Source organism: Lissotriton vulgaris, unplaced genomic scaffold (genome assembly GCF_964263255.1).
Source record: "Lissotriton vulgaris unplaced genomic scaffold, aLisVul1.2 SCAFFOLD_3063, whole genome shotgun sequence".
NCBI lineage: Eukaryota > Metazoa > Chordata > Amphibia > Caudata > Salamandridae > Lissotriton > Lissotriton vulgaris.
The window spans coordinates 85,273-112,648 of NW_028241632.1; the positions used below are offsets into that span (position 1 = coordinate 85,273).

General features: G+C 46.2%; 1 protein-coding gene across 1 annotated transcript in view; it reads left to right on the forward strand.

Annotated features, from left to right (window-relative positions):
* LOC147670600 (ATP-dependent translocase ABCB1-like) overlaps positions 1-27,376 on the forward strand; it is a 254,105-nt gene that overhangs the window by 80,570 nt on the left and 146,159 nt on the right. Inside the window, exons 5-6 of the mRNA XM_086948139.1 lie at positions 2,387-2,500; positions 16,511-16,621. Of these exons, the coding sequence (XP_086804265.1) occupies positions 2,387-2,500; positions 16,511-16,621 (225 nt within the window). The remainder of the gene's footprint in view (positions 1-2,386; positions 2,501-16,510; positions 16,622-27,376) is intronic.

The following is a 27,376-nucleotide window of genomic DNA, read 5'->3' on the forward strand; positions in this document are numbered from 1 at the left end:
TCTTGAGGAGCCCAAGCTTAACGATTTTGAACTTTTCTTGTAGAGGAGTGGACTCTAAGGCCAGCCAAGAGTTCAGGACATCGAGAGACACCTCTTGAGGATCAAAAACTCAAATGATCAGAGGCCAGTTGAAAGTCCAGACAGGGCGAGTTGCAGCAGGTCATCTGGGCAGTTGCAGGGAGGCCTCTGATGTATGGTGTGTCCCTCTAGCTCACATAGGAGACCAGCTAACTGGCCCTGGAGTCATTCTGGTTAGCCTGGGATAAAAGTAAGCAGGTCCGGACTTCCTTCTTAGACAGCAAGGCAGTCCTCAAGCAGCAAGGCAGTCATCCGACAGTAGGGAAGCACTTCTTCTGTAAATTTCACCGGCCCATGAGTTATCTGATGTTTTTCTCAAGAGGTTTAATATCTATACATGGTGCCAGCCTTTGTGTGGATGGACTGCCTGTCCTACCCAAACATCTGCTTCTGGAAAGTTCTTCCCCTTACTCTGTCAAGGCTTCAAACTGTCAGGGTGATAAAAGGCAGGCAGGCCTGGTGTCCGATTCCTTTGACTGGGTTAGAAATGAAGTAATTGATGGTTAGGACAAGAAAATGTCAACTTACTAAAAGTGACATTTTCACAATTGTGACTTATAATCTGACTTTATCATCAAAGAGGGTTTAAATGTACAATTCATTTGAGTGTAAACAGCATATCTCTAGCTGCTCCAATCCAAAGTTATCACTTATTAAATGTAACAGGGTAACCCAGTGTAACTTAATTGGAGAGGCAGACCTCGCTGTGAAAAGTGAATTAAGGAGTATTGCACTGCTAGGACATATAAAACTTAGGAACACAATCGTTTTTAAATACAACACACCTTGCACCAGGAGCCTTTAGGGCCTACCTTAGGGTTGCCTTATATGTATTAACAAGGAGGGTTTAGGCATGGCAAATGGTTTATGTTGCCAAATTGAAATCACAGTTTATAACTGAACTACAGGTTGCGTTGGCAGGTCTGAGACATGTTTTAAAGTGCTACTTAAGTGGGTGGCACAGGCTGTGCTGTAGGCCACCTAGTTGCATTTAATGTACAGGCTATGGGTACAGGTAGAACAATCCACCAGGGACTTACATGGAAATAAAATGTGCCAATTCGGTGTTGTCCCATTTGACCATGTTTGAAGAAGAGGACACTAGCACTTTTGCTCTGGTCAGCAGTGGTAAAGAGCACAGAATTCTAAAGAAAAAAAATTGAATCAACAAAACGAAAGGGATGAAGACAAAAGGTTAGGGGAAATATCACACCAAGGATGTCAAGTCTAACAACCTTTCTTAATGTTATTTGAGCTGGAGTGTTTAATTAAATACACTTGCTGTAAAATACTGTGTATTCTAAGTTGTTCTTTGATGGTGAGGGGTTATTGTTCCGAAGGTGTATGGTTGGTAATTGCTAATTATTTAAATGTTCTAGTTTGTTCTTTCCACATTTACTGCTATGATATTTATGAACTGTTGTTTTGTGTTTAATCATTTTCATTATTTTGTAAAATAAGGGATGGTCAATTAAATTAGGTGGCGAGTTACCTGTTCCAAATAGATTTCTTGAAAGGAAGACATTTGGGGGCATATTTGTAAGTTTTGTGATGCAGGGCAGCGAGGCAAGCCACCTTGCTATGCTTTCCTGCCCTGTATCACAGGCAAAGGGCAGTAATGCATAGTATTTACCCCAAAGGGCGCATTTCTGTCCTTTTCCCTTGGCTGGATTCATTTTGGCATACGATCCAATGCAGGTACCCGTGTTGTAGGCAGAAATATTTTTGTGCTGGAAGGGGCACTTTCCTGCACAAAAACAATCCTGAGAGGCTTAATCCTCTTTCTATGTGTGCTGCACAATGCAGCACACATAGAAAGAGGAAAAAACGAGGTAAAATAAAGAAATTTCTCCTTGTTACATCACTCCAGGGGAGGTGTATCTTTTTCATGCATCTCCAGGTGGCTAGGCATGGTAAATCTGGAAATACATCAACAACCATGGGAGTTGCTTGGGAAAACCCATGCAATTCCCATGGAACACTCCCTTTGTGGAGATTAATGCGGTGCAGCGATTTGCGCTAAGTTGCATTACTCCAGATGTTTTAAGCTATTCAAGTCCAAGCAAAGTGGATTTCCACTGCTTCAAAAATATGGCTTACGGTTCCTATCGCTCCTTGACCATGTTGCGTGGTGCAAGAGTGACCTATATCGGGTCATAAATAAGGCCCTTAATGTGCAACTGCATTCACCCTAGAGCTCCTTGTTTATATAGCAGTTTATTGAAGTATTCCTATTTTGATGCATACATCGTTTTGCCAAAATGTAATAATTTTTTGTTTACTAACTGATTTTGCTTTTCTTTTACAGATTTTCCTCGCAGTGACAATGGGTTCGTTCACATTTGGGCAAAGTGCCCCAAATGTTCAAAGTGTTGCCAGTGCTCGTGTGGCCGCATATGAAATTTATAAGATTATCCAAAAGGTGGGAAGTCAAATATGTCACTCATTGTTTTCATAATACTGTTTTTGTGATATTATCAAAATTAATTTGTATTGTATGTGCCCACAAAGGAAATCATACAAGCTTCTTCAATCTACAGGAGTAAACATTAGATAAGAAAAACAACCACATTCTCTGTTGCCATATTCCCCATACAGTGTTTCTCTCAAGGCAGCAACCCCTTAGGTTATTAGTTTATTTATTTATTTATTTATTTATTTATTTGGCTTATAGAGCGCGACAGATGCCCAAAAAAGGGTTTCCTGGCGCTAAGCAGAATAATGAACTCGCGGAGTAGGAAAGGAATGTAAAAGGGAGGACAGGCAGGTCACTGATTAAAAAGCCAGGTCTTAATGGCTTTACGGAAGTACACATACCTACTTTCAAGGCGCAGTGGTTGGGGAAGGGAATTCCAGAGTTTTGGGCCAAGGTGGGAGAAAGATCTACCTCCCATCCTTGCCCGACGTATCTTAGGGACACAGAAGAGACCTTGGGTGGCAGATCTTAGGCAGCGGGCAGGCATATATGTGTGTACAAGGGTCTGGAGATATTTAGGTGCCTTGCCCCACTTTATCCTGTGCAGAAAGCTGAGAGTCTTAAATTTGACCCTATTTTCAATTTTAAGCCAGTGAAGTGTCTTAAGGTGGCTAGACATACGGTCTCTCTTGTTACATTTACAGAGCAGCCTGGCTGCTGCATTCTGGACCAGTTGGATGCGTTTTGTGGTAGCTTGAGATGCCCCTAAATAAAGGACATTCCCGTAGTCCAAGCGGGAGGTAATTAATGCATTATTCAATGTGAAAGTCATGTAAATGGCCCTTTTGGCCATTGCAGAAAGTGTTTTTTAAACACTTGAGGCGGTGATAATATATTTAATTTCCACAACACTACTCATTTATCACTCCCTGGGGATCTCAGGTACAAACAATGTCAGAGTCTATATATTGATTTACAAACAGCTCAACACACAGAATTTGTTCATTTAGAAATGCACGAACAAAACAACACAACAAGTCAACAGAGTCTATGTGTTAATTTAAAAACCACATAAACGCACATTCAGATCGTGAACACAGTTAGCAAAAGGCCTCCATTAACTACTTAACTACCTCTCCTAATCTGCATAGAAGCTACTGAAGGTTATGGAGTAAACAAGCATACCTCATTTTCCCCAGATCCCTTATGTCCTCGTCCTATTCATTAACTTATTAGAGATAACCATCTCCCGACAGAAAAAAAGAGCAGAGGCATGCTGGGACCCTATTACTGCCCCTCCCATTGGAGTACTAACCCAGCATCCCGCCTGTTCATTTTTCTGTTTGTCGACAGAATAGTGGTGTGCTGATGCTGCTCCTGCTGGGCTGGTGTAGCTGTGCTTCTCTTCCCCCCCTCGTCCGGCTGTCTGGCTGTGCAGGCATGGGGTTTTCCGTTAGATTTCTCCTGGCCTGCTGGGCTTGCTCAGAGTCTGTCCCTGTTGGAGCCGGTATCCTGCATGCTCTTCTTCCCGAGCCTGGCCGGGTGGATTTGCTGCTCTTCCTGTGTTCATGCCGGTCTCCTGATGTCCTGGCAGTTGTGGTGGGGTGCCTTGTTCCTGGAGTTGCATCCCCCCCTAGGGTCTTGCTTGCCTGATTTGTTTTTGTTCTTTATTCCACAATGTGACTGCTGGTGTGGGGTTATGAGCGCATGTGTGGCGCGTTCGTTTCCTTCCTAACCTTTGGGGGCTGTGGCTCTACGTTTCTGTCTCCTGCCTCTCCCCACGTGACACAGCTTGGCGGTGTGTTGGCTGGCTGCCCGCCCTTCTGGAGAATTCTGTGCGGTGCTACAGGGACTCCTGGAGCTGCCAGGGTTTGTACCCGGGACCTCCTTCGTGCGTAGCATGTGCTCCCCCTCCCTTCCTCTGCAGGTGTCCTGTTCGGGGTTGGGTTGCTGGCTGTGTTGTGGAAGGGTGGCTGTGGGTTCCTCTGTGCCCAGTGGCGCTGGGGGCCTTGTTGTTCCTGTTGGCCCCCGCTCCGGTTGTTTTTCACCAGCATGCCTGGTACGCGTTTTGCATATTTTGGGCGTCTTCCTGCCTCTTGCCCTGGCTGCGGAGCTGGTCGTTGTTGCTCTCCATGCTGTGCCTGTGCGCTGTTGCCCGAGGGCTGGTCTACCTTTAGATGGTGATTTGTTCCGTGTGGTATTCCTCGCTGGTGGCCTGCTGCGCCTGTGGGTCCTCCGGTCTCCGTCCCCACTGTGCTGATTGCTTCTGGCGTCTGCTGCCCTGGTTCGCCTTGGTTTGGGGGGCTGTGTTTTCTCTGTGTGTTCCTGTCCAGGCTGCTTTCCTCCACCTCTGGGCTGGCCTGCTGAGTCGCTCTCCCGGGGTGAGGGCTGCGTTGGTGGCTGTGCCTGCTGCTTGGTCACTCGGAGGTGCCTGGTTCTCCTCTCGGCGTGCTTCGGGGCTCTTTTTCCCCCCGTTCCTCTGTCTTGTGGGGATGCTGGTTGATGGCAAAACTGTGTTGGTGGCTTGGGTGGGGTTTTCCCGCCTCTGCCTTTTCATCTTCTCGGGCTCCTCTTCTCTGCGGGCCGGGGGCTGGGGGACTCCCGCTCTGCTGCTGCTCGCCCCTGCTCCTTGCCTCTCGCAGCTGGCCTCTGGGTCCGGGTGCTGGCCTGTTTCGGGGCTCAGTGCTCTTTCGTCTGCGCTGCCCCTCTGTTGCCTTTTGGCTTTGACGCTGGCCTCCATTGCCTGGGATTGGGGATTTGGTTCCCTTCTGTGGGGCTTCCTTCCTGTGCTCCTCTCCCTTAGACTACGTGATGGGTGTTTCTGCCGCGGGACTTCTCCCTTTGGTTCGCTGCCTTCGGGTGGTGCCCCTGCTCCTGGGCTCTCGTGCTCCTATGTTTTCTTTCAGGCCCTGTGGGGAGAGGGGTTCTCCTCTCCCTGGCATTCTTTGGCTGCTTCTCTGTGTTGTTGGCCTTCGCTCTTTCCGTTTGGTGGCCTGCCTCAGATTGGTATGGATTTCTGTCCCCTTTGAGATGGCTGGTTCCCTTTTTTTCCTGGCTCTGTCCGTGCTTGCTCCTGGGGTTCCCTGGGTTGTTGGGGTCTCCCCTGCCGGCTTGCTTCCGCCTTGCCCTGTTGTGTCGGGGTCGACTCTCGCTTCCTCTGCAGCTGCCTGGTGGGGTTGCGCTTCTATTCCCCCTTCTTCAGGTTCCTCGGCGGCTCCCTGCCCCCATCTGGTGGTGGGTCAGTGTGCTGGCTGCTTGGGAGGCTGCATGGGGGTGGGTCCTGTTGGCTCCCCTGTGTTCCTGTTTGCTGCTGCAGGTTTCCTGCTTTCTTTCACTCCTGCTGCGTCCCTCCTTCTTGGGGTGTCGCAGGTGCGGGTGTTGTGGCCCGGCCTTGGTTGTGCTGCGTCCGCCCTTTTTTTCGGGTGGCCTTGCCTCCGCTGCGGGCTGGCTGTTGTGTTGGGGCCTGTGCGCAACTTGCTTTGCTGGTTGTGTGCCTCTGCTTCCTGGCTTCGGCATGGTTGGTCGGGTTTGGGGCGCGGAGGCTCCTGGTTCCTGGCTTTGTTCCTCCCGTCCCTTGGGCAGCACCTGGTCCCTCTTGCGGCTTCCTGGTGACATTTCTGGTGCTCTCTGGGGCACGCTGCCTGTGCCTGGGTGGTACGTGCTGCCTTGGTTGTGGCTGTTCCGTTCTCCTTTGCTCCGGCCAGGGGTTTCGGGTTTTGTCCCGGGGCCTTCAGTGTGCATGGTTGCTTCTGGGGTCTGGCTGCTTCTGTTCTTCGTTGCTCCTGCCCTGGCTCTCCCTGTGCTTGCCTTTGGCTTGCTCCGGGTGTTCCTGCCTGCCCCTCCTGGTTCTGCCTGTGTTCCTGCCTGTTTTGTTCCCGGTTGGGGCCTCCTGAGGGTGCCTGGTGTGGCTTCTCTGGATGGGGTTGTTGGGCACCTGCTCTTCTTTCTGTGGCGCACCCACCCCGCCTCCGGGTTGTTTTTCCGGTGGCGGCTCGCCTTTTGGGCCCTGGGGTTCGTGCCTCTGCTGTTAGGGCCTGGCTGTCTTTTGCTGCTTCCGTGTCCTTGGCTGGGTGCCTGTTTCCCCTCTTCTGTTCTGCAGTTCTCCCGGTTGGTGGCCTGTGGCCATGCTCCCGTTCTGCGCCTGCTTTCATCTGCTCTCAGTTGTTGTGCTTGGTCGGGCTGGTTTGGTGCCTGCTTGGCTGCCTGGGGATGCCGAGTGCTGTTGGCTTTTTGGCCCGTCTGCACTCTGGTGTGTTTGTTCCCTGTGGGGTTCTGGTATCGTCTGGTTCCGTGCTGGGTGCCTGGCTGGGTGTCTGCTGGGGCTTATGGCTCCTGCATGTTGGTCTTCTTTTTGGGGTCTGCGTCCTTGCCTGGGATCTCTTGTGTGTCCTGGCGGGGTGCTCTGCATTTGTGGCCGCGTCCTGGCGGGTCCTTTAGGGCTTTCTCCTTCTGGCGGTTCTCTTCCCAGTCTTGTTTCACCTGGGTTGGGGCCTCTGTGGGGTCCTGTGGCTCCGAGTCTGCCGGCTTCCTGCTGGTTCTGGTTGTCCTTGGGCTTCCTGGCTGTTTCGGCCTGCTCATGGGGTGTTTTGCTGGGCGTTTCCTGGTTTTGGTGTCCTGGTTCGCTTCTGCCTCCCTTGCTTCTCTGGGCTTTGTTCCCGGTGTGGGTCTGTTTGGGTGCCGCCCCCTCTCTCTGGTTGGGGTGCGGTTCCGTGGTGCTCTTACCTCGGTGGGATCCTCCCTCCTGGCGGCGGGTTGTCTGGGGTCTCCTGCTGCCTGGCCCTCTGCCTCCTCTGCTTCCTCCGGCTTCCTCTTTGGCGGTTTCCTCTGTTCCTTTCCGGCCTTCTGTGTGGTCTGGTGGTGGTGTGCTGAGGGTTCCCTGTTCCTCCCTGCCCTTTTGCTCTGGCCTGGGTGCTGCGTGGGCTCCTTCCGGGGTCCTGTGGGTCCTCCTGTGGGGTCCGGTTGCTTGGCTCTGGTCCTAGCTTCGTGGTTGCTTTGGCGTTTGTTGCCCTGCTTGGTGATGTTTTCTGGGCTCCTCTCTGGCTTTGCTGGTGTCGGGCCTTGTGGGTTTTTGGTCTGGATGCTGTGCGCCCTGTGGCTGTTTCTTTTTTCGGCTGCTCCTGCCCGTTCTGCTTGCTTGGCCTGGGTGTGGGGTGCCTGTAAGGTCCTCTGCCGTGTTGGCGCCTGTTTTTTTCTGCCCTCTGTGCTTGGTGTGGGGGCTGCTCGGTGTTCCCGGTTGCTCTGAACTCCGGTCCTGCTTTGTTTCCCCCCCTATTTGGGGTTGGGGGTTTTCTGGGGGTTGTGGCCGGTGGCTTTGTCCCCGTCCTTGTTGGGCTTGTTTGTTGTGGGTTTCCAGTCTTGTTGGCCTCTCCTTTGTTGGTCGGCTTTCGTCTGGTGCTTCTGGGGGCGTCTCTGGCCTGTGGTCTTTGGGTTGGACTCCTCTTCCCCTGCTGTTTCTGGGTTTGGTGGCCTTCCTGGTTTGGTTGGTGGCCTCCTTCCCTGGCGGGGGGTTTTGGCATGTGTATTTCGGGTGTTTTTCCCCTTCCCTGTCTTTTCTGTTTGGTTGGGGTTTCGCTCCTGTTCGGCTCTTGCTCTGGTCTCTCTGGGGCTGCGTCATTCGGTTTGGTGGGGTGGTCCGGTTTCTGGCCTGTGCTTTCTCGTCCCTTGTTGGTTCGTGTCTTTGTGGCTGGCATGTCCTGTGTGCCTTCCCATTGGTTCTGGGCTGGGCGGCCTTGTCTGGTGGGTTGCTTGGCCGTGTCCTTTGGGTCTTGGTTCCGGTTGCCCTGTCACCGGTTGCTCTGGTTGGCGGCCTCCTTGTTGGGGCCCTGGCTTTCTGTTTTTTTGGGTTGTCTCCGGTTCTTGTTTTGGCCCTGCTGTCCTGTTCTGGGTTGCGGACCGGTTGTTTTCTGTGGTCCCCTTTTATTCCTTCTCGGTGCTCCCTTGGGTTGCTGCTTTTGTTGTGCTTTCCTGGGTGTGCTTGTGGGTGCGGAAGGTCGATTTTCTGCTTTGGTGTGCTCCAATAGGTTAATGAATGGGACGAGGACAAAAGGGACCTGGCGGTAATGTTCTATTACTTACCAGTAATCTTCATTATCCCAGGTCCCGTTGTCCTCATCCCATTCATGCGCCCCTCCCTCCCCCCGGGCGGCCGGCCTTCCTGTCTGGGCTTGGTTGTTGGGGCGGGATGCTGGGTTAGTACTGCTTATGTACTCCCGGTGAGAGGAGCAGTATTCGAGTCCCAGCATGCCTCTGATCTTTTTTTCTGTCGGGAGATGGTTATCTCTAATAGGTTAATGAACGGGACGAGGACAACAGGACCTGGGGTAATGAAGATTACCGGTAAGTAATAGAACAACACTCAGGCATCTTTAATATTTCCAAGCAAAACTGGAAGCTAGCTCAGTCTGCTATCGGATGCAGTGCAAATTTAATTGTTGATAGTCAATCGCTTTCAAAATCTAGAGTTACCTTCATCAATGGAAATCGTTGCAAAAAGCCCAGAGCGGAGTTTTCTTTCTTTTATTTTTCTTTTGCCATCACAATTGGTATACATTTGTAAGGTGTGGCTAAATGCACATAGAATTGTATTTTATTTTAAAAAACGTCACTTATTTGGGATTGCAATTAGTCTTACTTCCGCTAGTCGGTACCCTTGAGCCTTTACCTCAAAGCTTTGAAAAAAGTAGCTCCTTGACTGTGAATGTTTCATCTTACCTTCAGACACACGCAGAGAACAATTGTCTGCTATTGTGTTTGACCAGAAATCTAACTTAATACCATAGTGCTATATTACTATAGAATGACCTTTATAAATGATAATGCCCTTATAATGCAGAAACCCGCAAATCAGTTCAATTTGAAAGTTTCATTTGTCTTTGCTAATACCTGTTTGGAATACCACAGCACTCCCAATGGTTTTTTGTAATACATCATTCAATTGACATATGCATTCACTTTAGTTTATCCAAAGTACATGTGCTGACCATTAAACCCTCCTTTTACTTGCTGTGTTGGCATGCAGCACTGAACGTTCCTTCTGAAAACATTTTGATTCAAATCATGGTGATTTACAGAATTGAAAGCAAACCGTCATTCACATCCTTGTACATGTGTTCATGTCAGTGAATACCTATCAAATCTTTTGTAACCGAAAAATATTATTGCATTCAAATATTATTACACATATTACAATGCTTTTGTTGTTCGGTAGATATTTTCTTTCTTTATTATCGAATAACTTAAGTCAACAATTCGTTTTTACAATTAAGACAACAGCTTTTCTATTTTTTGAAACAGTACCCAGTTTCACAGGCATTTTATGCAAAGAACCTGATAGATGGCAGTAGATGGTATTATAGTAAATGATTTATTAGACATTTGCACCATTTTGAATCAACAGTATCACACTCCCCAGATGAAAACATAGACTTCTGCAAATGCCTTGTGTAGGGCTTGGCCCTTTTTGGCTAAAGTCTCTAAACTTTTTGCTTTCCCCGTAACCTTTTTCTGACATAGTTCTTCCAACTTAGATGCTTTGAACACTTTGCCACTGCTAAACAGTGTCAATGTGTAAGTGTTCCCTGTATAAAGTAATGGTAATTGGTTGTCCATGATTGGTATGTTTGCCTTACTAAGTGAAGTCCCTAGTAAAGCACACTATGTGTGCCAGGACTGGTAATGCAACTGCTACTAGTGGGCCTGCAGCACTTAAAAAGGGAACTCAGGCCTGCCATTGTAGGGCCTGCTCACAGTTTGTTAAACTGCAATGTTGTTCTGTCAAATGCATTCACTTGCCAGACTTACCCATCCCTTTCTGTGTACATCAGACGCCCCTATGGTAGGTCCTGGATACCCCTGGACAGGGTGGAGTGCATGTGAAAGGTAGGACATGTACTAAGGTGTGTGTCATGTCCTGACATTGAAATAATCTCCATTTTCGTTTTTCACTGTTGAAAGGCCATCTTGCCCATAGGATAGAATCGGAAGGCTGTGTAATGTTTTCCAGCCTATCTTCCCAAAGGCTTAAGATGGAAAGGTAAAGTTTAATATGCCTGAACTCACAATGTAATAACACATCTTTTTATGAAGGTGGTATTTGCATGGTGTGTTCAGAAGCCACTCTTTTAGAAGTGGCTGAGTTTTGTGCTCTAACATTTCTGTGTGTCTTTGCCTGGCTGTGGAATGACTGTCTGGATTTGAAATCGATAGGATCTGGGGAATGTCTTGACCCAGGGGAGGAGGTGAGACAGCCACAGGCTGACCTGAATCTGGAATGTAGGGGGAGGAGAAGACCTTAGCGGTGAAGAGGCCTGGGTTGTTTCTATAAAACAATTAGCTTATCTCCTGCCGAGTAATTGAGAATCCAGACCCGACTTATCAAAGAAACAGAGGTGTCACTGGCAGGGAGGCACCCAGAACTGGTTTGAACAGGGGTCATCGCCCCCTGAAGCACAAAGACTTCAAAGCTATTGAGGGGTATAACTGTAAGAGCTGAAGCTCCTGAACTTTGGAGAATGACTTCATCAAGTGTGAACAAGACAGGAGCTACTTCATGGTCAAGGGGACCTTTGCCAAGGAAGAAACAACTGAAGAGACTGAAGGATAGGACTGACCCTTGCTGTGTGATCTAGGGCTGGCCTGCAGTTTGCTGTTTCAACAAAGGAAAGGCTTAAGGGACTTTGCTGTGTGCTGTGTACCACTGCTTGAAGGACTTAGCTGTGTCCTGAGTCCTGAAGTAACTATCCCCAGGGGCCTGAGGTGAGCTGGCTCCCTGTTTGGAAACACAGGAACATAACATTTTCCAGGAGAGTCTCAGTGGCGCTGTGGGAGCGTGCCTGTTGCAGTCTGAGACCCTCGTAAGAACTGCCTGTGATCGTGGGCATCTGGTGTCCAAGTGAGTCTCAAGACGCTGTGTGCGTGTGCTTTGTGCAGCACTGAGACCTTCAGGAGGATCGGCCTGTGATCGGGGTCACTTGGAATCCAAGCAAGGATCAGCGACGCTGTGTGCATGTGCTTTGTGCAACCTGAACCCCGTTTTGAGGATTGTCCAGTGATCGTGTGCACCAGAATCGAAGTGATTCTCATCGACGCTATGAGCATGTGCGTTGTGCACTGTGAGGATTTGCCTTGTTATCGTGTGCACCGGAATCCAATCGAGTCTCATCGACGCTGTGTGCGGGTACGTTGTGCATCGGGAGACTTTCGTGAGGATTCTACTTGTTATCGTGTGCACCGGAGTAAAGGATGTCTCAGCGATGCTGTGTGTGTGATCTTCGGGCAGCCTGAGACCTGTGTGTCGAGTGCCCAGTGATCGTGCACCCGGAGTGAAGGAAGACTCAGCGATGCTGTGTGCGTGTGCTTTGTGGCAGCCTGAGATCTTCGTAAGTGAAGCAGCCTGGACCGGCAGTCCCGGAGAATGCTGTGTTGCCGGCCCAAGCCGCTGTTATCATTTCACAATGCTGCTTGGAGGCCCAGCTGCTGGACGAGGAGAGGAGAGTGGGTTCACACCCACCAGGTAATGTATGTCGAGTCCTGGGGTGGGTCGCGTGCTCGGAAGGAGGAACTCTCAGCCTCTCTCTCGTGTTGGCAGCATGAGCCTCTGCTTCGGCTCGTATCGTAGCCCGTATGGCAAAGGAAGTGGTGGTACAGGGGCTGATGTGCGAAGCTGCACTTTGGAATTACATTGTACTGTGTTGGTGGCAACTGTGAGAGGCTGACTGAAGGTCAGAAGAGAAGGCAGACACACCGCCCAAGGCCCGGTGATTGGGGCCTGAGTGTACTACGTGGTATTCCATTTCTGAGAGCGGAGTACCTGACTGACGTAGTACACATTGCAACATTTCTGTATAGCAAACTACTTGATTGTCGTATCACGCATTGCCTTGTTCCTGCATAACAAACTACCTAGTTAGAGTATTGAGCATTTCATTACTCCTGCATAACGAAGTACCTGATTAGTGTATACACATTGCCTTATTATTGCAGAACAACATATCTGGTGGTTACATGACGCACTGCATTCTTTTACCTTGCAAAGTGCCTGATTGTTGCGTTACGCATTGCATTCTTTTTATTGCAGAGTGTCTGATTGCTATGTTACGCATTACAGTATTTTTACATTGCACAAGTACCTGATTCTAACAATACGAACTGTATGACATGTGGTTGTGGTATGTTACACCTACAACGCAACTTTTACGTCGCATTCCGTTACAACGCAGATTTTACAACGCGGGATCCATTACATCGGATGTCATTACAATGCATGGCATTACATCGCAGATGCTATTACAACGCATACTATTACATCGTAAGTATTGGTAAGTATTTAACTTTTTTTTAATTTTATTAAATATTATTTAATTGATTTATTTATTATTAATTATAAAAAAAAATATTTATTTTTGTTTTTAAATATTATAAATTAAATATATTAATTTAAGTGATTTTTTAAATAAGTATGAGTATAGGAGTATATGTTTTGGGGTACTGAGGTATATGTTTTGGGGTGTTTGGGTATTTATAGGTTTTAGGGCAGGGTTTGGGTTTTGGGGTACAGGGGTGTTTTTAGGTTTTAGGGCAGGGTTTGGGTTTTGGGGTACAGGGGTGTTTTTAGGTTTTAGGGCAGGGTTTGGGTTTTGGGGTACAGGGGTGTTTTTAGGTTTTAGGGTAGGGTTTGGGTTTTGGGGTACAGGGGTGTTTTTAGGTTTTAGGGCAGGGTTTGGGTTTTGGGGTACAGGGGTGTTTTTAGGTTTTAGGGTAGGGTTTGGGTTTTGGGGTACAGGGGTGTTTTTAGGTTTTAGGGTAGGGTTTGGGTTTTGGGGTACAGGGGTGTTTTTAGGTTTTAGGGTAGGGTTTAGGTTTTGGGGTACAGGGGTGTTTTTAGGTTTTAGGGCAGGGTTTGGGTTTTGGGGTACAGGGGTGTTTTTAGGTTTTAGGGCAGGGTTTTGGGTTTTGGGGTACAGGGGTGTTTTTAGGTTTTAGGGTAGGGTTTGGGTTTTGGGGTACAGGGGTGTTTTTAGGTTTTAGGGCAGGGTTTGGGTTTTGGGGTACAGGGGTGTTTTTAGGTTTTAGGGTAGGGTTTGGGTTTTGGGGTACAGGGGTGTTTTTAGGTTTTAGGGCAGGGTTTGGGTTTTGGGGTACAGGGGTGTTTTTAGGTTTTAGGGCAGGGTTTGGGTTTTGGGGTACAGGGGTGTTTTTAGGTTTTAGGGCAGGGTTTGGGTTTTGGGGTACAGGGGTGTTTTTAGGTTTTAGGGCAGGGTTTGGGTTTTGGGGTACAGGGGTGTTTTTAGGTTTTAGGGCAGGGTTTGGGTTTTGGGGTACAGGGGTGTTTTTAGGTTTTAGGGCAGGGTTTGGGTTTAGGGATAATTAAATTATATTTACCATTTTAAAATTAATTAAAATATATTTAATAAATTAAATTAATTATTTTACATTAATTACATTTTTTAATTAAATTAATTAAATTAAATAAATTAATATTATTATTTTAATTTAATTTCATTATAAAAAATATGTACATTAAACTAATTACTTTTTTTTAATTAAATTAAATTAATTACAATTTTTAATAAAATTACATTTATTAAATCGATATTATTTTATTAAATTAAATTAATGACAATTTTTAAATGTCTTTTAATTAAATTTTATTAAAAAAATTAATTACAATAAACTAAATAACATTTTTAAAAAAAGGTATACTTACCTATACTTACGATGTAATGCCATGCGTTGTAATAGCATCTGCGATGTAATGCCATGCATTGTAATGACATCCGTTGTAATGGATCCCGCGTTGTAAAATCTGCGTTGTAACGGAATGCGTTGTAACACAACGCGTTGTACTGACACCAATCCGTGGTTAGGAGTACAGGAGAATGTTTAGAAGTGCTCATTGACATCACCAGAACTTACAAGGGCTGGCTGACCTAACAACCGGCCTGGAGAAATATTACACAACCGCTTATGTTGGATTTATATTGTGTGGTTTTATCGTATATCTTTTTACATAAAGTTTATACTCTTTTTTTAAAACATGTGTGGAGTCTATTTGTGGTGTCATCATTGGATTTTTGTGAGCCGGGTTGCGAATACTTAACACATTTGCCTTGAAGATAAGCCTGGCTGCTTGTGCCAAGCTACTTAGGGGGGTGAGCGGGCCTATCTAAGAAGGTGAGCTTCCTTTCCCTGATGTTCGAACGCGGGTCCCTACTTGGGCTAAGGTAACTACTTCAGCCAACCAGGGATCCCCGGTCTAACACCTTGTTTCTTGATAATGTTGATAAAATCAGCTCTGGCTATATAACACAACAATACTGTCATGTTATACGTAATGGAAGCCCCCACAGCCTCCGGTGCGGGGGGGCAGGGAGGCAGACATGGTTTCATGTTTTCTCACCCTCTAAGCCATGCTATTGAATGCCTTGCAGAATGCGTGCAATGGCATGGAATAAGAAACAGTTAAACGCTTGGGAAAGCACCCTCGCTTTTCCAAGCAGGCCCCCTAAGTGTGTTGGGGGAGCAAACTTTCAGGGGGCCCCCGTTGAGCTCAAGACCAATGAATATCTGTGCGATCTGAGAGACACCAGGGTCCCCCATCACATTCTTCAGTGGGGCTCCATATCCTGTACAGAGAGCACTGATAAAGTTGCAGTAAAATATGTATATATCTGGCATAGTACATTTCTACCTTTCTGTGATTTACCTATTGTAATCTGATCCAAACTATACATTACCCTTGAGTGAGCAAAATATTGTGATTGTGACATTTTTAAATGCGCTATTGAGACCATGACCACAGTGGTGCAACACACAAGATCAAAGCATTTTCAATTTTCTTTAGCAAGGCCTGGGATTTTGGAAATGCTGCGGTGCATGACTCATTTTCCTCTAAAGAGACCCTCAAGCCGCACCAGAATGTCCTTGTCAGACCATCATCTGACAAACTTTTCATTTCCCAAATATAGTTTCAAAGATGGCCCCACTGGAATAAATAATACAACATTTTCACTCAATGGAATGATCATTTTTTGAAGAAATGTAGGGGATAGAATAAAAGCCAGATGATATTTTTGTACACATTATTCTAAAAAAAAGAATCCCTAAATAGCACTATATGTTCAAATGCAATAGATTCCAATGTGTGTAAACATTAACAGAATAGATCAGTAATAAGGGTTTCAGAGGCATAATATTACCTTCATGAATCAATACTATCTCAGCAGGTTTTCCGGGATATGTATTTTGTAATTTATTTCCATGATCAATGGCATAAGTTCCTAATGAAAAGAAGTGCCAGTAAGTAACCAGTTAGTATGCGTGCAAAGCCATCCCTGCCTTAGATCCTAACGTTGCTGAAATAAGAATGGGTGGGAAATGTAAAACTTGGTAAAAGCAAGTTATAATATAAGTGTATTCGTAGGCAATTTTTTTAAAAAAAAGGTGGATGTCAATGGGCAATTCTCTTTACTAGATCCTAACCGTTTTAAACACACACTAATATATTCATCCCAAAGGCTTTGATTGAAGAGATTTCGTATCCATGTTATGCAAAAATTGTGCTTATTCTGAGTTTTACCAATAATGATTGGCCCACAGTAAATTTCGATGGATTCCGCATCAAAATCTGCATTGGTCCTGTAGATACCAACACTTCATCCGTTAGTAAAATGCAGCAGGTTTTACGATGTGAAAGTTATTCCAGGGCGCTGTCAACTATGCATTGCTTGTAACCTTTATCCCTGCGCAAATTTGTGTTTGCAAAGAGTTGATCAAAAACCATTGGTTCCTAATTGGGGTATAGTTATGGAGCATATTGTTCTGCAGGCTCTTTCTTGAGTTTTTTTTTTCTTTTTTACAGTTTCTTATTTGCTATTAGCAGCATATGAACTGTCTGGTAGAAAAAACGCACTTGCCAACACATTCTATTGGTAAACATTGTAATCTACTCTCAGATGAATCCATGCCTGTCCGGTCCATTTTTGATGCCATGTGACCCTAATTGTGTTTTTTTTTTAGAAACGAGATATTGATAGCAGCTCTATAGATGGACACAAACCTGACAAGTTCACAGGAAAGATTGAATTTAAAAACATTCATTTCTCGTATCCAACACGACCTGATGTTCGTGTAAGTTATACCACATTACAATGTTGCTTTCTTCAAAATTAAACAGATGTTTTTCTGATACAATAGATGCTTTTAATAAGCACTGGTAATAATGTCTTAATTAGGCTTGAATGACCGTACTAAAAAAGTCAACCCTAACATTTGATAATCTTGAAATAAAGTTTATGGAACTTTCTGCATGTGTTTTCAATCATCAACAAAAGGTCTAAGATCATCATGCAATAATACCATGAATACATTTCCACAGATCTACACCACCATGTATTGAAGTATGTTTTTCTATGAATGAGGAGATTGTATGATGAAGAAACCTATAAGGTGTCCTGCAATATTAAGTGATTACTTACGGACATCTGTATTCCTTTCTATTTTATACTCTTTTATTTAAACGGTGATGTCTTTAAGAAGCACTTCTTTGCAGGCAGGTATGATAAAGTCTCTTCACCCAGGAACTTTGTATGCTATGGCACAGGATTATATTGTGCTGTATGTCCTACCACACAGCAAGTAGGCTTGCAGAGATGCTGAAAATGAATTCCATAGTTAGCAGGAAAAACGTTGTTGTCAGTAACACCACACTGCTATGCAAATATTAATTATTCAAACTTTTTAATGTGTCACAGTAAACCACTATGCAAACGGAAGTTCATCCTTTATAATTGTGTATGCCATGTCCCAATGCCTTTTGGTAAAGTGTTCCTTTGTCAGGAGGCTTGCGTAAATCACTAAACATAGACAAACTCTCATGATAAAGGGGATCAGATACCGGACTGGTTACATGGCATTGGGACAGATGCCAAAGAAGTGCTGCATGAAATTATGACGAAAGCCCTGGATTTACACATGTGTAGTCCTGGAGCAAATTTAACACTGAAGTGAGCCATACTTTAAACAAAAGATAATCTCTAAATCATAGGTAATTGATTGTGGAACTGGGATTTGGTTAAGGCAGCACTACAGAAGCTCTGAGACAAACATATTTCAAAGCAAATGTCCTCACATGTGCACTTGATGGTTTTCTTTCTGACTAATAACTCCATCTCAGGAAGTTTTAAACATGGCCTCTAAGTATTGGCTACAGATGGATCACAATTCACAGCAGAAAACAACTAGATATAGAATTGAAAAAACTTAAATGAGGTGGCATGTTGATCTTGTGGTCACCATCAAACCAAAGCAGCTAGGTGAGGTGAGCCTGTGTATTGGCATGCACCTTTCTTAATAGGACCAGTTACAAAAACATTTTCCCCCTACCATCATTGATCCATTTACTAATTCAAATGGGGTCTGGTAGTTTTCAAAATGGGACCACAATACAGGATGCCACTAATTGCTACTCATTGAAGCCTGTCGATATAAGGTGACATTTTCCACCAATGTGGTTGTGAGATGATCAAAGGCTGAGCTTTGGGGTATATTCAGCTGTGAAGTCAGGAGGATCTCTGCAGAATATTACAGCAGTATTTAACTTCCTCAGAATAATCAATCCTGCAGAAGTTTAGCAATAGTCCTAAAGTAGCAGTGTCCGCATTGTGGATGGAAAGCACTTTAGAGGGTTGACAGAAACCATTGATACCACTATTTCAAAGATTTGGACAACATCTGCTAACAAGGATACAAAATGGGGCACTGCTACAGCAAGTTTACAATTCTAATATTCAAGTCTGCCTTTTACCTGTCAAGACACTCTCGCAGACCAAGTGTGTCAGAACCCAATATGATCAAATGCAAAAAGTACGTTGTCATGAAACTAGAATATCTAATAAATGCAAATGTGCAGGACTAATGTCCATAGCTGGTGAAGAACTTTCTAGAAGGGCCCAAATATGATCACTCTACTAAACAATTTCATTTTTGTGCTTTTAAAGGTGTATCGTGAAATTAACTTATCTCAATCAATCAGAATTTGTCGTGTGCAGTTAATCACCCAAGAGGGTATCCAGGCACTATGGACCTTCTGCGATCATTCAAAAAGCTGAGTCTTGAGTACATTCCTGGAGTGCATGAGAGAGGGGGTATTCAGAGGTGGAGGGGTAGGTAATTCCAGGACTTGGCAGCAAGGTAGGAGAAGGAGTGTCCTCAGCTGTGACTTCGACTGGTTCAGGGGTTGTGAGCGAGGAAGTTAGAGTGCAGGTGTCTGGAGCATTGGTGGTAATTCAGGCAGTGGTTGATGCATGCTGGTCCTTGGTCGTGGAGGGCCTTATAGACATGTATTAGCAACTTGAATTATCATCTTTTCTGAACGGGGAGCCAGTTCAGGACCCTGAGGTTGGGGGTTATGTGGGTCAGTTTTGGGAGGCCGTGGATGATTCTGGAAGCAGAGGTTTGTATCGTCTGGAGTCTGTTCAGGAGTTTCGTGATGATTCCTGAGTACAGCATGTTGCAGTGGTCGAGTTGGCTGGTGACTAGGGCACAGGTGAGGTTTTCCTGCTGTCAACAGGGAGCCATTTGAAGACCTTTCAGAGCATGCGAGTTTGCTGTCTAGGATGATTTCAAGGTTGCTGGTGTGGTCTTTTGGTGCGCGTGTAGGCCTGAGTTTGAACGGCCACCAAGTGTCATTCCAGAGGGAGGTGTTGTTTCTAAAGATCAGCACTTTGGTCTTGTCAGTGTTGAGTTATAGGCAGTTGATCTTCATCCATTCAGCAACGTTCTTCATGCAGTTGTGGAAGTTGGTCCTGTCTGGGGTGGGGTCTTTTGAGATTGATAGGATATGTTGGGTGTCGTCTATGTAGAAAATGGTGTTGAGGCCCTGGGTTTTGATGAAGTGATGTTGGCCAGGGGCATCATGTAGATGTTGAAAGGGTGGGGTTGAGGGATGAACCTTGTGAGATACTGAAGATGACACTCTTGGGTTCCGACATGTAGGGTGGTATGCAGATACTCTGGATTTGACCTGTGAGGAAGGGTGGGATCCATTTGAAGGCATCTCCCTGGATGCCAATCTGGCAGAGTCTCTTTATGATGGTGGGTGATATATTGTATTGAAGGCTGCTGATAATTAGAGGAAGATCAGGGCTGCATGTGCTTCCCCTGTTGAGAATGGTTCTTCTTGACCGGGTAGACATAGAAGATTGAATGTCACTCAAAGAGGATTATATCATCATCTCCTTTTCCCTCATGGAAAGAATACGTCAACTGGTATATCAGAGGCACAAAAGACTGACATAGGCTAGGACAGACTAATGAAAAATGTGTGGTTCACTGGCTTACATTAGCTGATGGAGGGTCTTGTTGTGAGGCTATATTAAGGCCTTCAGGAGGTCTTTGTATTTGCACCTTAGCTCTCTCCTGTTTGCTGCCAGTTGTGGGTCAAGTATTGCTTTATACGGGGGAGAGTTTTTCTGGCCTCAAGATGGCAGCCGTTTAGGCAAGCTCCTTCGGCCACATGACAATCGGACATAATCCTATGCCATTTTACTATCCTTTGACGCCTCGTTTGCCTGCTGAATTCTTGCAGACTGTGTCAAAACGACTGTTGCCGGAATACAGCCAGGTAGCTGTGAGGTAGGGAAGGTAGTCGAGCTTTTCTGCAGCCACATGACCGGGGCCAGGAGCAGCCTGCGGAGCCTGTTGTCAGCTATCGGGCCTCTGCTATACCTTCCCTGAGCCCCGCTGTGTTGCCTAGTGGAGCCTGATCGTGGACCCCACCTTCGGCACTGGAGCATACTAGACCAAAGCTTGTGCTCCATGCCCGTGGAGGAGATTGCTTTCGGCATCAAGGCTGGGAGACTGTGTTTCGCCAGTGAAAAATTCTGGGCCCTTCCATCTCCTGGCTGAAATGTGAGGGGTTGATATAGGCCTTTCTTTGTGGAATCTGTCTAACTGTGCTGCTCCTGGTGGGGAGCAGTGACTGACTACCAGCTGCCACACTTTACTGTAGGCTCTGTGGCCAGACCCAGGAGAAGGCCAAGTGCCCTACCATGGGTGTTGCAGTAGCCGTATAGGTCCTGCAATACTCTTCTCAGGAGTCCAGACCCTCGTGCGGAGGTATCACTGCACTGACAGGCTCCTCTTGGGTGTGGACCACACCTTTGCTGACGGGGATACTGGATTAACTTCTGAAGGTGAACCTACTTTCAGCATTGGGGCAGTGGAACTATGTGTCCTACTTGTGTACACCTCTGTAAAGCTTTCAACAATTGTTCTCAAGGAACTTATTCTTAAGAAAATCAAACTTGAACAAGTGTGTGATCTCACAAGGATTCAATCCTTAACATGAAGAATTAAACATAGGGTAAACATGTGGTTCATTCAATATTCACAAAATCAGAACAATCGGTAGCCCATAAGGATTAACTGGTTTCATTCACTTCGGCCAAAAATGAGTAACATATTTATTCATTTATAAACAAACCAACAGTTTTTTTTTTTTACAAAATATAGATTTCTTTTTAGAAAAGCAAGTGCGCAGACCAAGTATATATACAGTACATTAATTTTTCATATATTTGTGACATATGTGACCCCAGTGAGTTGACCATAACCGACTTGTTATTCAAACAAGGTGATTTCATTTACAAAGGGCTATTTGAAATGGTAGGATGTCTTTAGATTCTAATTCAGTTTCCAGATCAAGGATCAGATTCGTTTTCTAGTGTTTAAATACTTTTTTTTTTTATTTCAAATGTTTTTATTAAAATATAAAATGTGCATATCAGTGGTTATATATACAGTACAGTATAGTAAACATAATAGAACTGCGGCACCGTTGTCGTCAGAGGAGAAAAGGAGAAAAGGAAGAAGAAAGAGGGGGGGGGTTTCTTATCCAGTGTTTGGGGTGTTCAGGTGTGCGTCGAGGCGTTCCCACATCACCTCCTTAGCATTGTGCTCCTTTGAGAACTTGCCGGTTATATTGTCTGCTCCTCTGAGAAATGTCACTCAGTTTATCCAAGTTTTAAAATTAGCTTTGTCTGTGTTTTTCCAGTTTGTCAGGATAACTTTTAGAGCTGCTGTTAGCAGTATGTCCATTAGGTCTCTTTCCTCTTTGCTGTTTAGGTCTGCCGTCATGTATTCCGTGGCAAGGCTCACAAAGCTGATCGTTATGTCTTTGTTGAAGATGTCATTGATGAAGTTGTTCACCCTTGACCAAAACTTCTTGACTTTGGGGCACTCGAAGATCAGGTGTTCTAGGGTGCCTTTCTCTTTTTCGCAGTTCCAGCAGCTATCAGTGTCTCTTATGCCAGCTTTATGGAGTTTTGCCGGGGTCCAGTATGCTCTGTGGAGGAGCCAGAATTTTGTCTGTGCTAGTTGTGGGGTTATCTTATTTGTTGACGACGAACGCCACAGTTTGCTCTTTTCATCCTCGTTTAGCCGCCTGCCCAGGAGTTGTTCCCATGTGCTCGTTGTTTTCTTGTTCAATGCGGATGTGGTGGGGCTGAGGAGCTTGTATATTTTTGCCGTTTGGTGGCCCGTCGTGTTCAGGCTTTGCATGTATTTGATGATGGCAGGTTCTCTCTTCTTTGCTTAGGTTTGCTTTCGTTATGGCAGTTTTGATTTTCAGGAATGTGTATAGTTCGCCTTCTTGGAGCGAGTGTAGTTGTTGCAGAGTTTAGAATGTTATTGGTGAGTGTTTTGCTTCTAGTTGGTTTGGTAGAGTTATTCCTTTCTCCATCCATGTTTCGTTGTGCAGTGTTTTCCCTTGGTACGTTAACTTCGTGTTGAGCCAGATTGATTCCCATGTTGTACCTTTCATTCTCTGTCCCATCTTTTTATCTATTTTCATTAGTGCCTCTTTGGTGTGTTTCAGGATTGGGTTGAGTCTTTGGGGGTGTTTGTTTGCTGTGAGAAGCGCTATGGGATTGATTCCCCCCAGGATGTTCCTTTCTACTTCCAGCCATACAGGTTCGTAGCCTTGGGTGTTGTGGAGCCAGTATATTCCTTGCTTCACTAAGCACGCAGTTTGGAAGTTCTTGAAGTTCGTTAGGTTGAGGCCACCCAGGTCTTTTGTTAGTCTCAGCTTTTGTAGATTGATTCTTGGTTTCTTATCTCTCCACATGAAGTTGTTTATGAGTTTGTCCAGTTTTTTTATGGAAAGCATCTGTCATTGTCAGCGGTAGCATGCTGAGTGTGCAGTTGATGGCGGGCGTGACCATCATTTTTATTGTTTCAATCCTGCCCCACCAGCTTATGTATTTGGGTGACCACAGGTCCAGTCTTTCCTTTATCCTTTTCAGGGCTGCGTCCTCGTTGTGTTCTAAGGTGGATTTTAGGTCTCTCCCGAACAGCAGGCCTAGGTATTTAAGGGGTTTTGTTTGCCAAGCCAGACCCGAGTCTCCAAGTACCTCTTTTGTGGTATGGATGTTCATTGGCTTGCATTCTGATTTATCTTTGTTGAGCTTGTATCCTGAGGCTTCTGCGTATTCTCCTATTGTGTCCATTAGGGCTGTGATCGATGTTGACGGCTTGGTGGTTGTGATGAGGATGTTGTCTATGTATGCTTCGAGTTTGACAGTTTTGTCTTTGATTGTGACACCTGTTATCCCGTTGTTGTCCCTTATTCTGGCTAGTAGTGGTTCTAGTGCCAGTAGAAAGAGTCCTGGTGAGAGGGGGCATCCTTGCCTGGTGCCTCTCCCCAGCGTTAGTGCTTCCGATGTGCCTCCATTTACCACCACTTTTGCTCTTGGCTCGTTGTACAGGGCCATCACCATAGTTCTGTATTTGGCTCCTAGTCCGAACTTGTCCGTGCAGTTGTTCAGGAATGGCCAGGAGACTCTGTCAAATGCTTTCTCTGCATCCAGTGCTATCATCACCGCCTGTTTATCGCTGTGTGTTGTGTGGTTGATAAGGTGACAGAGTAGTGAAGTGTTGTCTTGCGATAGTCTGTTCTTGATGTATCCTACCTGTGAGTTGTGGATGAGGGCAGGAAGGACCCTGTTTAGTCTGTTGGCTAGCATCTTCGCGTAGATCTTGCAGTCTACATTTATGAGCGATATGGGTCTGTAGTTCTGCGGGAATTGTGGGTCCTTCCCTTCTTTAGGGATTACGATAATGTTTGCCTCGGCCATGGACTCGGTCATTCTGCCCCTTTGTATGCAGTGTGTGTATGTGTCCGCCATTATAGGTTTGAGCTGTTGAATGAATGTCTTGTACAATGTTATTGTGTATCCGTCTGGCCCTGGTGCTTTGCTTGGTTCGAGTTGGTTGATGGCTGCTCCAATTACCGCATCTGTTATGTCGTCCTCTAGTGATTCTCTTTGGTCTGCCGTAAGCTTCGGCACGTTCGTCTTGCTAAGCAGGGCGGCGCCGCCATCGGTTTTTAGACTCTTGTCCTCGCTGTATAGTTCTTTGTAGAACTGCCTGAATACCTTGAGGATACCTTTGTTTGTGGTTTGTGACTTGTTCGTTTTGTCCGTTATGGCTGCGATTGTGTGTTGCCTCTGCTTCGCTTTTTAAGTATGATGCTAGTTGTTTCCCAGCCTTGTTTGCAGCACACAGGTTGATGGATTTAAATTTGTTTATCCACGTACCGGCCCTTTCACTTAGGATCTTGTTCAGCTCATATTTCTTCTTTGTTAGTGTTGTCAGGGTATTTTTGTCTGTTATGTTTGCGCAGTGCCCTCTCTCTAGCTGAGTGATTTCATCTTCCAGTTCTTTGATTTTCTTGTTTCTCCCCCTGTTCATTCTTGCTTTGATGTTGATTAGCTTGCCTCTTAACGTTGCTTTCAGAGCATCCCAAATAGTACTTTTTCCCACCTCCTCGTTGTCGTTGTGGTCCAAGTATTCACTTATTGCGCCTGCAATTTCCTTCACGTTGCCTTCGTTTTGTAGGATATCGCTGTTCAATCTCCATCTGCTGGTTGGCTTCTCATTATGACTGCCTCTTAGTGATAGTTTGATGTGTGCGTGGTCTGAGATGGTCATTGGTGCGATTTCTGTATGGTCAATCAGGTGTGTGTGTGTGTTGGACATCAGTATGTAGTCTATCCTGCTGTAGGAGTTGTGTGGGTGCGAGTAGAAGGTGTATTCTCGCGCACTTGGGTTCTGTAGTCTCCACGGGTCTGCAAGGTGGAGCTTAGAGCATAGGTCTTTCAGGGTGTTGGTGTTGTGGGAGTCGTGGCTTGTTCTGTGTGGGTGTCTGTCTGTGGCTTGGTCTAGTACTTGGTTCATATCTCCCGCTATCAACAGGAGGTCTTCTTGGGGGACTGCGGAGAGCAAGGTGTCTACTTTTTGCCAGAACTGCTTGTCTCCTGAATTTGGACCATATATATTGGCTATGTGTATTTGTTCCTCTCCTTTTACAAGGCTGGTTATTAGTATTCTTCCTTCCTCATCTGCGTGATTTTTTTAGGGTTAGGTTCGCCTTCTTACTCACTATGGTGATGACCCTCCGTTTCTTTTTGTTGGCTGGCGAGCAGATAACCTCCCCTATCCATTGTGCTTTCAAGTGTTTTGCTTCTTCTTCTGTGAGTTTGGTTTCTTGCAGTGCATAAATGTCTCCTTTCAGCTTGGCTAAGTGGTCTAATACTTTCCTTTGTTTGATTGGGTGGTTGAGGCCCTTGACATTCATGGACACTACTTTGAGGTTTGTGGTTAGTTTGGATTGTGTTGTATCGTTCATGGTGGTTTTGGGCTTTCGCTATCTGTCAGGTGTTTGGTTCGGTGTTTGGCTGGAGTCGGCATTGGTCCTTGGTTGTCTCCTCGAGTTGTCCCCCCCGGGGCATAGGGTATGGGAAGTGGGGTGATAGGTGGAAAAGAGATATACAAAGAAAAAGATGCAAGTTTACGTACTGTACCATTCGGCTGTGGTTCTACATTCCCCCCCCCCTCCCCCTCACCCCCCTCCCTCCCTCCCCCCACCCTCCGCCTTTAGAACTGTGAGCGTGTGACAGCAAGGGTCCTCCCACTCTCTCCCCCCCCAAGTCTCTGTCTGTTAGGAAGGTGTGGAATTGTTGCCCTTGTGTCTTGCATAGTGGGTTGTCTACTTAGTTTGTTTAGTCTCTGTCACTTGGTTTAGGTAAAAAGGATATGGCTGGTCTGTTGCGTTCCGTCGCTGGTGTTCTCTTCTCCGCTGCTTGCACTCAGGGTTGGTCTGTCATTGAGGTACTCTTCGTCTTTGAGGTAGATATGGTTGACTTTATGTACATACACACCGTGCGTTCCTTGAGGTGGGTGTTGTTGGTTCTGTGCAACTGTGAGTTCGTATTGGCCCTCCGTGGGGTCTTCTGATTGTTGTCTCCCCCCCGCTGGGGGTTGGGGAAGTTGGTGCAGTTGGTGGTGGTCAGTTTTGTTGTGCAGGTGTTAGTCTTTGGTAGTGGGGGTATGGTTTGACAAAGTGCTTGCTTCCTCATGCCCCTTGTTCACTCCCCATCGCCCTTCGCCCCGTCGGATGACGCTCTTCGTTTCTCTCCTGGGCTCTGTTGGTCCATTTCCTCAGGCTCTGGGCCTTTCATGTATCTCCTTAGTTTGTTGGGGTCCTCAAAAAGTCTGCTGCCATTCCTGTCTGTTATTTTCATCTTGGAGGGCCCAGCGAAAGTGAAGGCTATGTTGCTTCTGCGCATTTGATCACGTAGGGCTAAGAACCCCTTTCTCTCTTCCTCCGTGTGTTTGGAGTAGTCCTGAGTGATTGTTACTTTCTGGCCATTTATCAGTAGTGGCAGGCCTTTCCTTGCTTCCGTGAATATTGCGCCAGTGTGGTTTGCGCGTAGAGGCTTACAGATAATTGGCCTTGGGTTGTTGCTGTTAGCGGGCTTTCTTGCTGGGATGCGGTAGGCTTTCTCGATCTCAAAAGGTCTGTCGAATTTGAGGCCTGTAAGTTTGGGTATTATGTTCTCTAGCATGAGGGCGCACGCTCCCGGGGTATCCTCCTCCCCTTCGGGGACTCCCAGTAGTCTGACATTCCCCTTACGGCTTTTGTCTTCTTGTTCCGCCAGTAATCTTTGTAGGGCTGTCGTTCTCCTTATTGCTATGCCCAGGTCTTTGTGCATTGTCCCTGTGCGGTCTTCTAGGTCGTTCACTCTTTTCTCTGCTTCATCAATCCTTCCATTTGCCTTGCTTTGCTCCGCCCTTATGGCGATTAGCTCCATTTGAATATTGTCCACTGTCTTTTTTGTGGCTTTTGTTAGGTCGTTGCCTTCTGTGATTTTCTTCAGTAGCGTATCGAGAGTTATTGTTTCGCTGCATTGGCCGTTTTTGTTTTTGCCTGGGGAGTCTGGGTATTCATTTCTGCTTTTCTTCGGGTCGTTCAAGATCTTCTTCTCGTCTTTCCCTGCCATGATGTTGAAGCCTCTTCAGACTTGGTGGGTCAGGAGTCTGCCTTCCTTTTGTTTCCGTTTGGTTGGCTCTACCCTCGGGTCTTTTGTTGCTTTGGTGGCGTTGCTTCTCTGTGGTGGAGGGGTTCCTTCCCTGAATCTGCACGGCCACTTGATGGTATGGGTCCTTGTCTTTGTTCCCGCCAGTCTTCTGCGTGTGGCCTGCGTCTGGTGTGCCCTGGTGTTAACCTTAGTTGTCGCTCCTTGACTTTGGGCATGCGGCTAGTTTCCTTTCTCTCGTTGTGCTCCCCTCTTTGGTTTGTCGGGTGTGCTCTCAGCTGGGGGTTTTGTGCCACTCGCTGGTCCTATGGCGTTTGTCTGCGTCGTTCTTGTGCCCCCCTTGGTGCCTGCCTTGGTGCCAGCCTGCTCTGTGTGGTCTTCGACGGCCCTTGGCCCCGGGCCTTTGTCGTGGCTTGTCTAGTCGTGCGCTCGCTACTTTCGCCTCCCTGGCCAGCTAGACCCGAGTGCTGGCTTGGTTTGGCCTCTCGAAGGGGATTTTTGTCGCTTG